The 14,175-nt window shown below is 39.2% G+C and overlaps 1 protein-coding gene across 1 annotated transcript in view; it reads left to right on the forward strand.

The window, feature by feature from the left end:
- The window catches only part of PGM5 (phosphoglucomutase 5), a 67,395-nt gene that overhangs the window by 45,080 nt on the left and 8,140 nt on the right, over positions 1 to 14,175 (forward strand). Inside the window, exons 8-10 of the mRNA XM_079330035.1 lie at positions 7,021 to 7,156; positions 8,110 to 8,293; positions 11,665 to 11,799. Coding sequence (XP_079186161.1) covers positions 7,021 to 7,156; positions 8,110 to 8,293; positions 11,665 to 11,799 — 455 coding nt within the window. The remainder of the gene's footprint in view (positions 1 to 7,020; positions 7,157 to 8,109; positions 8,294 to 11,664; positions 11,800 to 14,175) is intronic.

Here is a 14,175-nt window from a genome sequence, read left to right on the forward strand (position 1 = left end):
ACTGGTCCAGTTGTGTACCTCTTTCCTCTAAATACTGAAGTTGCTCTTGCTCGTGCAAAACCAGATACTTTCATGAAATTTGTGTGCGTCTAAAGACATGATATCAGCAGCACAAAAACTGTTTGACAGAAACTTCTGGCTTCATCATCATGTTGAAGAAAGTTAAATGTGAATTTTAACTGGAAAGAGCTTGTAAGAGTTTTGATGGTGAGTTCCCGTATGTTGAAGTATATCTAGATACCCTAGCCCACAGAATGCAGCACCTCCTGCTGCATGCAGGCTTATATGTAGAGATGCATAAGACAAACAGGAGTGACCTCTCTGTGCCATGTGCTGTGACACACCACTGCTACAGATCTTCTTTGCTTAGGAAGTTATTATCCTAGACCATCTTCCTCCGATGCTGTTGAGTAGGACTCTTTCAGATGCTTTCTGTCTGAGGGAGAAGAGAGGAATCATTGGTTGTTCTTAGTAGAAGCCATTTCAATTTTATGATGCAGTTATAAAAAAAGACAAACATCAGATTTCCCTTTCACATTGCAAAAGCATGTTCAGGTCTTGCTAAACAGACTATCCCAATTACTGCTGGATTGTAGCCCTGGAGATCAGTCATATAGAAATGAAAATAAAGTGTTTTGATCTACTGTAACAATGTGGTCTCTCTAGGTCTGATTTTATTATCCTGAGTATCTGATAGTGGTTGAATTTGGAAGAGAAACAATCATGGAGGTCAAGGAAGTGCCTCTAGGATTTGACTGTACTTGATAGGCAAAAAAATTACCCTTACTTCTCTCTTAATTTGCCATTGACTTTTTTCTTTGCTTGTATCTTTCTGTGAGGCCTTAAAACAATTGCCTTCTGTACTATAGCTTCTCTTCCAAATTTTTTGAACCTGACCTCAGACTATTCTCTACATTCCTTCCCACTCTGTGTTCCTTACATTAATCTGGTTCTTCTATCCTATCATTAATTCTTCAGATTCCTGATAAATCCTGACTCTTGTGAATGAGTACTTAAACAACATATTGTTGGCCAGCATGGAGAGCTGGTCTACAGCAAATTTTCAGCATCCCGGTATGTTCTGATCAGATTAACTTTGTTGTACCTGCTGCACTTCAGTGCAGGAAGCCTCTTGACCTCCGGTTTTATCCAATTCCATCTAAAGGCAAATCTGAATGCTCGAGACTCAATCCCATGGGCATCCAGAGAACTTGAGCACAGGGTTTGAATTCCTCAGTCCATGTGTAGTTGCTGTGTAAAAAAGTAATGTGACAGAAGGAGATTTCTTAAAGATGTTGAGGAGTCTCCTTCACTGGAATATTCAAGAACTGTTTGGACACAATCCTATGTCATGTGCTGTGGAATAAGCTTTCTTGAACAAAGAGATTGATCCAGATGCCCTGTTGTGGTCGCTTCCAACTCAACCCATTCTGTGATTCCTGTGGTACTTTTGGGGCAAATTATGTAATGACTATGGTGTCTAAAGTTTGTTTTCCCACTGCCTCAATTTCCTTATCATCTTTCAATTCGATGCAGATGTCTGAAAAGTGTTCTCATATGCCAGAAGGTTTATTTGTGAAACATGTTCTGGTTTGTAGATAACCAGTACTTCAGCAATGTGAGCTGTTTTTAGCAGTAAATATTTACCTTATTGCGAGTCCTTTAGTAATGTCTTAAGCTGTGTGACCCTCACATGTTTCTGCCAGGATTGGACATTTGAATCAATTGTACAGCTTTTGCACAATCATATCTATTTAGGGAACTGAAATTTGGCACTTCTTTAGCTTTCAGCATGGAATATTTATAAAAGTGTATGATATTGTGATCAGAGTGGGAAATTTACTGCTCTCTGTAAGAGAAAGGAGTTTTAAAAATCCACCTTTGGTCATCACACTGCATTGGAAATCAATTGCTTGTGTACCCAGGTAATCAAGCCCAGTTGAAATTTCCAAGTAATATAGAGCCTTGGTTTTATAACATAAGGGACTTTGGTCTGGCAAGTAAATAAAAGCAAACTTTCTGCTATAAAAGGAGAAAAGATGTTGAAAACATCCCGTACAGCTGTATTTCCCAAACTTGTTTTCTGGCAGCTGATCTTGGAGCTAAACCAATGCTTTAAAAACTTCTTCCATTTTTGTAGCAGTGTGGGGAGCTTGTCAGATGAGGTTAGTATCTTTCTGGTTCTATGACTAATGCCCAGCACACAGTTCAAAGGAGGGCCTCGGCAGCAGCAATTAGTTTCTAAATATCATCAGCAAGCTATTAATCAGGATTAGAAGAACTGTGGGGCTGATTTATCTCTCTGCAGTTTAAGCTACTTCAGTAATTGCTACAACTTCCTTAGATTTGTTTGCTTCATCTCCAAATTTCCAGATTCTATTAACATCAAACCCCTTCTTCTGAAAGTTTATGTGGAAGAACAACTAGTGGAAAATATAAAAATATGCGGTTGCTAATATGAATAAAAGACACAAAGGAGTTGTCTGGTGGTGTCTGTTACAGTGACACAAATCTAAACTAATGTTACTAACTTGAAAAAATCATCAGATCAGAATGCACCTAAATCTCTATTTGCCTAAAATGTTACTAAGTTTCAGACTGCTGGATGATGAATCTGTAAGACTCAAGTATGCGCAAACAAAATGATTTGTTGTGAGTTTGTGGACTCCTGTGATTTTCTTGTTTTAAAATCACATTTACAGAATACAGTATGATAGACTAGGATTACTAAATTAGGGAAAAGCAATTACCTTTTATTCATGCATATGACCCACAAGGCTTGCCTTCCCTATCAGAATTAGCTATTTTAGATACAAAGTTAGAAAGCTTTCAGATAGTAGAAAAATCATAAGATGAACATATTTGCATTATTTTACTTTGTTTGTAAGCTACTGTCTTTGAAGATTTTTCTTCAATTTAAGACTGTATGCTGAGTACTTCTCTATGGATGGGAACATGCTCTGATAATTTTGCCCAGGTTGTTTAGTCTGAGTCTGGATATAGTAATTTACTGTAGTAAAAATAAAATTCTCTACTGTTACATGGAAACATAAGGAATTAACTTAAAAATAAGTTGTTGAAACACAGTTGTTGTAATTTCCCTTACCATTGGCAAATTGAATATAAATAGTTAATCAGAAAAAATATTTGTAGACACCTTTGGTCTGTTGTGTATACCTGCTTCAGCTCATTGAATAGAATCAGGAATTCATTAATTCTGGGATGTTTCAATTAAAAGTAACACTGAGAATCATTCTGAGGGTTATTCAGAGCCCCGAGCTGCAAGGCACCTTTTCTTTCTTCCCTTTGCACAGGACAAGTCTGCCTCTGCAAATTTATTTGATCTATGGAGCAAAGAATGGTGTTAGCTGAACTGAGGCAGCAGAGTAAACTCCCTCTCTAGAGTTTCTGCAATGTGAGCTGGGAAGTAGGACTAAGTTAAGGCAGAGCAAGCAAAGACACCTACGAATGGTAGGTGAAAATCAGAGTAACAAAATTGCATTAATAGATTGCAGTTTTCAAGAAGGAAGGGCAGTAAAGACAGCAGCATATGTGCATACAGTAACCACGCTGATGGATGTGCTCAGTCTCGCTTCCATTAAGACTAACAAACTGAAACACTTTCTGGGCACACAGGATTATTGTCCTTGTAGTCATATCATGCTAATATTTTTAATTGGTGATTTTTGATTCTGAAACAGTTGAGTTGCTTCTAAATATCCTGACTTTTGTCTCCAGATTACCTTCTCCATTGATTTCTCTTTCCTGAGGAGTAACAATTTATGTCCTCTGAGACACATGCAAGGACCGAGAAAATCTCAAATCTCAAAATATATATGAAGAATAATACATTCAACCCTCTTTATATAGATTTATGCATTTAAGCTGTACCAGAATAAAGTTCAGAATGCAGCAAAAGAGCTCTTCAGAAATGCTTCTGTCCATGTTTCAGTAGAACATTTTGGTTCAGTGAAATGTGTTTAAAGTGTTTGCTAAATTAGAACACATATCTTTAATGTTCAGCTTAGCCTGTGTTCCATTGTCATGATATAGACAATTTTGCTGAATGACTGCAGTGCTCTTCACTGTATGATTTGCTAGCCTGCAATCTGCAGAGTGTTATGAAGCAGGAGAATGAATGGTCATTCATATTGGAGCAGATTGCTGAGGGGTTAAGCTCACTTCCATGTCTCCACTTTGTGCTGTCTGTTGAGACACTTAAGCCATTTAGGTGGCTGGTGATAATCAGCAACAGAGATGACATTTTAGGCAGAATGGAATTTTTTCTGTGCAAGGATGAGTGTCTGAAAGGAGAGGCACAGCAAGGCATGCGGGTTAAGAAGGAAAGGAGCAGCCATGGTTGGGGTGAGCCTGCTGTTCCCAGCCCTGCCTGGCCCGCTGGGGCTCCCACTCTGCCCAGGAGCAGCACCAGGGCTGTCAGCCGTGCCCCAGCAGTGCTGCAGCAGGGCCAGTGTCCAGCTCCCCACAGCCCTGCCCCTGCTCCCATGGTCTGGCATTGCCCTGTCCCCATTCCCAGGGAGTGCCTGATGCCTGGAGCTGGGACTGGACAGCCCTGGCTGCTCGTGCCCTGCTGTTCCCAGGCCCCTGTGCATCCCCAGACCCTGTGGTGATATGATGAATTCCCCTGCTGTTACTGGAGAAACAATATCTGCTCAGGGGGAAGTGAATGCTCTATTCTAGATTTCTCTTTTGGTGGCAGGGACAGAAGCCAGCACCACTGTCTGGGAACAGACTCTTGGCTTTGGTAACAATGACTGTGACTCTGCTGTCTGCTTTGCCTACAAGTAAGCTGATTTTATTCTACATAGGACATATTGATGGTGTTCCTGTAGAAGATATCCTTGAGCTGATCTGGCATATTACTGCAACGAGGGGGCAGAAAAGATGAGAGATGACCTTGAAGGTCCTTTCCAGCCCAAATAATTCTGTCATTCTATGCCTAAGTGTCTGAAGGACTGACTTTCTGTAGAGGGGCATTTGTTTTCCTTTCTTATCTGAAGCTATTTGCAAAGCTTTGAGAGTTCATAAATAACCCTGTCCTTTTTCTTCTGGCTGGTTGGCACTCCATGCTTTCACAGTACTGGAGCAGGGAATAGAGTGAGCTGTGACTTCCCATGCAGGAGCTTCTCAAGCACCAGTCCTAAACTCTGGCTGTTGTAACAGGACACTGCTTTTGTTGCAGAGAGTCACAGATTACAGATCAAGGTCGATAGCGAGTAACAAAAAGAAATATTCTTACTATCATGACAGCTGCTTTGCAAATGTGAAGGCATGTTACTGTCTCAGCTCTTAAGTCCATCTACAGTGTTCTTGTTTTCTGTAATACCTAACAAATATAAACATAATCTTTATGCAAATCGTTATCCTCATCAACAGGTGTTCTGTAATCATTCCTATACAATCCAATATTACGCTGAATAGTAATTTGCATTTATTTAACCTTGTGGTAGTTAACTTAATGTTAAGATTAATGTTAAAGGGTGTTGAGGTTGAATGTAACACAAGAAGCACAAGGAGCGGGCAGACCTGTGGCTGACCCAGGACAATGGGCTCTTAGTAAATCATTGAGCAGAGACTGCTACCCTGATTGTTGCTCCTTCCCAAGAAGTGGGACTGCAAGTTCAAGGTAACAGCAGTGATTGACCCTAGGAATCATGGTCTCTCTCTGCACATCTTGTTATTTTCCTTATATGCCTTTAATATGTTGACAGTTTTTCACAGGATTAACAGCTTCAGTGCATCAGTTTACGTTATGGGAGCTGTCCTCTGCCAGTAGCAAAACACAGCTGTTCTGACAGATGACTGACTGACTGTGTGGACCTTGCAGGCTGTTATGTAAAGCCAAGCCGTGCTATGCAGTCTTGCTGCAACAGGATTTTTGTGTTTGAGGAAGGAGAATATTTCAGAAAATAGGTTTTCAGCTTAGGAGTTTTTAGATTCCTCTCTGAGGGATTTTGTTAAGTATCTTCTGAAGATAGATAATTCATTTGGTTGACTCCATAACCAGTAGGTACTTCATGGAGTAAACAAAACTTCTGAATTACTGCACTTGCTTTGGTTTCAATAATGTGTGACCAGACAGAGAACCATAAGGCTGCAACCAAAAAACTTTAACCAGATTTAGTATTATTATGCCAAACTGATGGCTACATGTTTGATATCCCTTCGAGCTTCTTGAGTCTGTTAGCTTATGTAATTCCCATCAGCATCTACTGAGTGTTAAGGACCTTGGATTTTACTTAGATCTGAGACTACATGTTAAATCATGTGGGGTATTCCAAAACTGTTCCTAGTCTTCATTGTTGGAACAATTTCCCTCTTCATAAATACAAACCTATGAAGGGGTCTAGATTGGAGCATCCATATGTCTTTACCACTGAGAGGTATGAAGAAATACAAACAAGGGAACAGTCCCACTCTCTGGTTTGCTTGGTTTGCTTTTTCTCTCCAGAACAACTTTTCAAGCATCCATGTCTTCAATGTTGTCCTGACTGGAGGTCATGAACGTTCTGGAAATTTGCAATATTTATGGAACGGGGAAGTTTTTTCTCTTCAGCTTGACATCTCCGGATGGACATCTGCAGAGATAAGGAGATGCTGTTGAATTTGACTCTCATTAAGGAGAACATTCTGGCTCATGGCTGGGGTTCCCATATCTAGCCCAGTTCTGGGAAACAACAGCAGAGGTGTGAAAACACTGTATATCAGTGAGCAGGAATAATGACTACAAGTGTTTTCATGCTGCTACAGTTCCTTTTCAAGTAGTCATACATATTTTTATTTAACTTAACAAGTAGGGGCTTTGTCATGCATAACTGGATCCCATTTTAAACATTAGTTCTGGTTTTCTGTCTAGAATATATCAGAGGTGCTGTGGGTAGTACTGTTGATTACCATTATGTGACATACACAGTTAAATGAGGCATTTGCCCAGCCTCCGTACCTTGTTTACTGATTTGCAGTGATACCAAGTAATGTGCTTAATCTCTGTCTCTTTAGGGTCTGACCACCTCCGAGAGAAAGATGGACTGTGGGCTGTGCTAGTTTGGCTTTCAATCCTGGCAGCTCGAAAGCAGAGTGTGGAGGAGATTGTCAGGGATCACTGGGCGAAATTTGGCCGACACTACTACTGCAGGTAAGAAAAATGAGGAAAAGGCAACACTTATGCAGCTGATAGGAGAATTCTACTACAACCATTGCTTGTTTAGATGTGCTCACCTGCATTTAGGTGTGCATTCGCTGTGCCTACAGAATGAAAACCTGCCACAGATTATCACCATTTTTTAGACAGGCTTTTCCAGAGGACTAAGTGTCAGAAAAAGGAGCTAGCTACATGTGTATGTCACTGCTAGCATGAGTAATTGAATTTTTAAATATTGAATGGCAGAAAGATTTTAATTATTTACTTGTGCAATATATAGGTACAGCTTGTTACATGATGTTGAGAAAGAAACATAATCCCAGCAAGATTTGCTCCTGCGTTTTTTTCTCTAAGTGCCTACATGTGACAGTTTTAGTGAGAACTGAAACCTATGCTTGCTTCCAATTCAGGATAACTCCTCCAAAGACACAAACATATTTTTATTAAGGTCTCAATGTGATGACTTCTGGCTGTCATTTTCATCTTTGCTTCTGCCTCTCTCTTAATCCAGACTTAATTCAGAGGAGTTTGCAGTTTGTAAGTGCTTTTGCACACAGCTGTTCCTCAAAACTTGTAGCAGAGTTTTCTCTATTCCACTTGTTTGTTAAGCACTGCACTCATTGTGTCATTAAGTTTTGGTGGTATTTTTGTATATTGGTGGTATTTTTACACTTCTTTAGAAATTGCATTTTATAAATGCTTGTTGATTTATAATCAGGTGGCCAGTGCAGAACTGTGGTTGCACACATGTAACAGTTAGATGGCACAGGACTTGCATGTATGTGCTGGTTTCATTTGCAATTAGTACTTCAGTACTCCTGATTTTTGAAGTAAGCAGTAAATTGCTAATTGTGAGTACATAGACTTCTCTGAAAGCAGAACTGTCTTGTGAGCTCTGGGGACTTACTTTCTGCTTCTACTTATTTTTTTTTTAATGTATGTGCAAGGTTTGATTATGAAGCACTGGAACCCAGGACAGCGTATTTCATAATGAGAGACCTGGAAGCTTTGATCACTGACAAATCATTCAGCCATCAGCAGTTTGCTGTGGGTAACAATATCTACAGTGTGGAAAGAACAGACAGCTTTGAGTACATAGATCCTGTGGATGGCACTGTGACCAAAAGACAGGTATGGCTGTAGTGATGGATTAGCGAAGTTTTGCAGCTGTCATATTATCTCCAACAACATTGTTTCTAAAGTTCAGCTGGCAAGACTTTCCATTTATTTTTGGGATGGTGTTTCCTTTGCTGTGATAGATACTGCATTTCCTACTTAAGATTAGCTTGGTCTGGATAAGATAATCCACCCTGAGTTTATCTTGTGCTTGCTGTACATAACTAGAGACAATAGTGTCACAGTGAACACAGGATGGAATTAAGTCTGTGTTGAGAGCAGTGCATATATAGGGAGGGTTCCTTTTCCAGAATAGTGGAAGATATCATATCCTTTTTGTGTTTTCTATGTGAAATCTCCACTGGCTATACATCATCAAAAAAAAAAAAAAAAAAAAAAAAAGGAAATGAAAAAAATAGATTTTCCTGCTCGTTTTTGGTGACCCACAGGATTTGCACAACTGAGATGCAAATATCTATTGTAGCCAGTAGCATGCAGAAGACTTTAGAAGGTTGTAGCCTATGCAGGCATATTTGACTTCCTAGTCCAAATTGCCAGTTCCTTCTGGAACTTGTCTATACTGAGATTCCTTAGTTATCAAGAACTGCAGTTCAAACTGAGCCTCCAGTGCTTCTAAATTCATGATGTGCTCAAAAGTTACCATGTACTTTTAGCAGATATAAATTTTTATTCAAGTGTCTTGAATTGTGGCTTCTATTAAAGTTTGTCCTGATTTTATGATGTTTATGTTTTTATGGTCCTGGTTTCTCTGGTTTTTAAATTATTTGACCTAAACAGACCCTAGGAAATTATATTACAAGCCATTAAAACTATTGTCATGCCTTTCTGCTGAGAGTCTTTGTAGTTTCCATTCATCATTGCATCCAGAAAATATAAGCAGTCTGTCTGCCACTGAGCTACTTTCTTTTTGCATATTACTACTGAAACAAGATATGAGGATATTGTCATTTCTAAGTCTAGTGGAAAATTACAGGCATGGCTGACTCGTGACCTTTGTAGTTTTAAAAAGCAGCTAGTGAATTTTCATTACACTTTAATTTTTTTGTTCAAAGCACTTACTCTGTATGGGAATATAATTGCAAATCATATCACCATTTAACACAAACAGAGAAACATGACTTGGCTTGTTTTCAGATGGACTCTGAAAGGGAGCCCATAAAACCAGCAAGCATGTCTTTTCAAAGGGAGAAGCTCCAATTTTATTCAGAGTAGAGTTCAACCAGTTTGTCCTTTGACAAGGACACATTCATAGCTTTGTATGTCTGCAGCCTCAGTGGGATTCTTCAATCACACTTAATTGGAGAGGATATTGATCTATGCAAATGAAACAACAGTTATCTGCTGCCATTTTGCTTGGGTAGCTGGTTCATAATCTAAATGCAAATATCTCTTTCAGACTATCATAGGCTTTGTGCAGATTTTTCAACTGAGTATTCAGGAGCATGTTCCAAATTTTGTTCCCCAGAACATAGGGAATAGAGATTTACATTCAGTGTAACAGCAATGTCTCATGAATAAGAAGCTGGCTACATAGTCATTATTCAGTGTTAATAAAAAACATATTCAGAAAACAAACACAGCAATGAGAAAACAGGCAGCAAACAATACACACAGACTGTTGCTTCTAATTAATTCTGTTTCTTGAAATCTATGAGTACTGTTTATCACACTGCAGTAATAAGACTTAAAATCAAATGAAACATTCTGTTGTTCTTGAAGACTGTTCTAGTTTTTAAAGCTGTACTGTGTTTTTCATATATCAGCATATAACAATGCTGCTCCTGAGGGTCCAGCATGAGCCAGGAGTGGGACCAGTATCATTTTTGTGTAAAATTTGAATTGTATGGATGAGAGGTACAAGTTGGCCATTGTACTAAGAGACAAAAGGATTCAGGGGGACCTTATTGTGACTTTTCAGTACTTCAAGGGGGCTTGTAAGAAAGATGAGGACAATTCTTTAGCAGAGCCTGATGCGGTAGTACAAGTGGTAGTGGCTTTAAACGAAAAGAATAAATTTAGACTAGATATAAGGAAGACTTTTTTTTTCGATGGAGGTGGTGAGACACTGGAACAGGTTGTCTGGATAGATGGTGAATGCTTGGATTTCATCCTTGGAATCATTCAGGTCAAGTTGGATGAGGCTCTGAGCAACCAGATCTGGCTGAAGATGTCCCTGCCCACTGCCATCAACATGATGATGTGATGACATCAGGACTGGATGACCTTTAAAAGTGCTTTCCAACCCAAACCATTCCATTATTCTGTGTTTATCAAACAATGCATTATCTGGTGCCAAAGATGCTTTGGCAAGTACCTGAGGAAACAAAGGTTTTACTTAGGTTTTACTTATACTTTAGAATATTGACACACTGCATTTCCAACATCAAGCCACCAATGCAACTGGAAAAATAAAATGCATTTCTTTTAATTCTCTTCCCTCTTCCCTCTTTTTAATGGTTTGCTGCCCTTGAAACTGAAGTAGTGAGGATCTCAGTTTGTGCACTAGACCTTTGATAACAAAAGGACAAAGGGGAAGAAAATTTCAGTGGCTTATTAGAGGTAGCACTTAGTCTAAGGGTACCATTTACAGAAAAAGAACTAGAATGTGTATTAGTGCACAGCTAGTAGAATATTGTAACGTTAAACTCTTTATCTGTGTAATTTAGTCCTCTGGCCTTAATGGTCTTCCTGTACAGAAACTGTGGATCCAAGAATATGGTCTGTGGTCTGTTAAAAAACGTGTTCATATATGCAGTACAAAAGCGGTGAGGAGAAAAGAAAAAAAGAGATGTGAAGAGGGCAGCAAAGAGCAGATTTTTAACTGACTGATGAATTAATCAATCATCTTTATTACACACATTTAATGTGCATTAATTAATGTACTTGAAATTAATTAACACCTAAAGTTTTCCAAATTGTACTACAGACTCACTGAAATTCTTGTACTCATGTATTAATGGTATTTATGGGGTAGCAACTGGTCCTGTCATTTGTATTTGCTATTGACAGCTGTTTTCTGATCCAGGCTCTCTAGCTGTTTCTTAGGTCACCTTCCTTTAGTGATCTTATACCTATTTCTCAGGTCATTGATTTTGTTCTCTGCTATGCAGAATAAGAGCAAATCAAGTAAAATATATAAAAACATCAATAAGAGAGCATTTGTTATGAGGAATGGAAGAGAATGTACAACATAATTTCTAGTCTTCAGGGGAGAAAAAAGAGTAATGAGTGAGTTGTCCAAAGTTGTGGGGAAAGCAGAATGGCATCCAAATGACTCTTCCTTTCACTTCTGTTTTGGAGCAGTGAATGGTGATTTGTAAAGGTACTGTCAACTTACATATCTGCTGTTCCTTCTCCTTTCCTAGGGGCTGCGGATTATTTTTTCAGATGCTTCCAGACTCATCTTCAGAATGAGTGCTTCTAGTCATGTGAGAGCTACTCTGCGGATCTATGCTGAGAGTTATGAAAAGGATCCTAGCCAGCACAATAAGGAGCCACAGGTAATGCAATAGCATTGTAGTAAGTCAGTAAGTGAAGCATTGCCTCTATTATAGCAGTGGCTGTAGATTTTCATCTTTGATCAGAAGCACCACTCAATGCTTTGACCCATTTACTGTCTTTGTAGGTCATTTCTTTTGAGAACCTCTGCACCTTTTGAGGAAGACCAGCAATTTTAATATATATAGGTGTAATATCTAACACAATAGGAGTGTCAAGGGCTGAGATGTCTCATGTTAAACGCTGGGCAATGACTTCAAGTCTGTTAACAAAAGTCATTCTAGTTCCAATTTTTTTCAGAACTTTTTTGGAGTTGTGATTTGATTTATAGAACAATATTTTAAAAATAAGATAACCATTTTTAAAGGAGATTATCTGAGAGCAAGTTAGTTAAGGCATCCCAAGGATTCCTTACAATTAGGGTACAGTTAGGAAATACGGATACCAGAGTCTAAACAATATAGGGATTCCTTGTAAGGGAAATACTTGCAGCTGTTTAAGAATTGTCTTATATTATAATCAGACCTTTTCCTATGAAGAGTGAAGATTGAGAGCAAGTTGCTGGGTTGTCCAACAGATGCCTTATACAGTTAATAAAATAAATCACACTTTACACTCTCAGGTTCTTCTCAGTATATGTTCTTTAAGGTGTGATATACAAGAGAGCACTAAGGATATTTCATGGAGAAGAAGTCAAGCATTTGGCTTGTAGTAAATCAAAACCCTGTAGTTTTAAGTCTCATGTAGTTGTGTGTTCATGGTTGGAATGCAAATGCAGATCTACCAAAACAAATATGCTGTCAAATGAATTTGAACCCTAGATAAGTGTTGATGATTCACTAGATTCTGACCATAAACTTAGTGAACTTCTTCTTATGCTATTAAACAGTCATGTATCAGTCATGAAAAGTGCTTCAGTTGTCATGGAAACATTGCAGATCCCATACCTGGAGATACGATCTATTAAACTTATTTGCTTTTTTGTAAAGTAAAAGTTTGCATCCTCAGTAACTTCTTGGATAGGATATTTAAAATGTTAAAGCTCCAGCAAAGGACCATATTTTAGCAATTTTAATGTTTTTCTGTGTATCCAGGTTTGCCCAGCTAGCAGGATCATTAATAGGTTTTGACTGGGGAGGAACACTGCTACAAATCAATTTGCACCTGCTGGTATACTTGGTTTATATGGTAAAGCTTTGGTATCTGGGGTGGCTTCTATGAGAAGTTGCTAGTAGCGACTTCTATGTTAAAATGATCCAGTTCCAGCTGGCTTCTAGATGGACCCACCACAGGACCAAGCAGTACCCCTCTGTGATAACCTCCATAAGCAGGGTAATAAACTGACTGTGCAACAGCAGCAGGAAAGGAAGAAGGGGGTATTTATGAGAAACAGCTCTGCAGGCACCATGGGCACTGCAGAATGGAGGGGGAGTGATAGAGTGGTCTACTGGGCCCCTGACAACCAGCCAAGGTCAATGCACCACAGTTACATCAAATTTTGTTACAGCACAAATTGTTCATCAGTTGTGATTGCACTGACTATTTTAAATATGGTTTTTCATGCTGTGCAGACAAGGCACAGATGAAAGTAAGTCATGGTAAGAGACAGACTGTGACTTGATTTTAGAGGTTTGAAGTGGACTTAAATAACCTTGTGATATGTAACAAAATATGTGATCTGAACTTGTTTTTTGTCTGACTCAGCAAAAAATACTAGAAAACAATGGAAGATGTACTGGCAGCATTATCTGGCTAAACTTGTGGCTATTTCATTGCAAATAAGCATTAGTATTTTGAAGTGGAATTGTTACTGCATTAACGGGTTGTTTTATTTTCTGTAAGACAAGTAATATTCTGGTGGAATTTAGTCTTGTGTGCCTTCTAAGTAACCTACAGTGAACATTCAGTGTTTAACATTCATTCTTCTGAATGAGAATGGAAAACAACAGAGGTTCTCAGTGAATTTTCTACTTGTGAAGAGACTAGATTGGGGGAGCAGTGGTTTTCCTCAGAAAATGAGGAATGTGCTGCCCTACTGTTACATTTCTTCTTTGTTCTGCTTGAAGAGAGAGATGCCTAAAGTCTCACCAGCAATACAGACCATGTCTAGGGAGCAGCAGGAATGGGTGTGCTGCACAAGGCAGTAGGAGCCAGGCAGCCAGACCTGCTGCACCACAGGCAGTGCCCCCTTGTCCAGGGGACAGTCCTACAGCAGGAAAGTGAGAGGACAGGGCAGCTCTCTGGTAACAAGCGCCCTCAACAAGTGATGGATCAGGTTCAGGGTTCATCTGGGGCAGCAGAACATGGTACCAGAGACAAAGCTGGAGACACTGCAGCAATGTGGACCTACTCAGGAGACAGGGTCAGAATCATAACCG

The sequence above is a fragment of the Erithacus rubecula genome (genome assembly GCF_903797595.1).
Source record: "Erithacus rubecula genome assembly, chromosome: Z".
Taxonomy (NCBI): Eukaryota; Metazoa; Chordata; class Aves; order Passeriformes; family Muscicapidae; genus Erithacus; species Erithacus rubecula.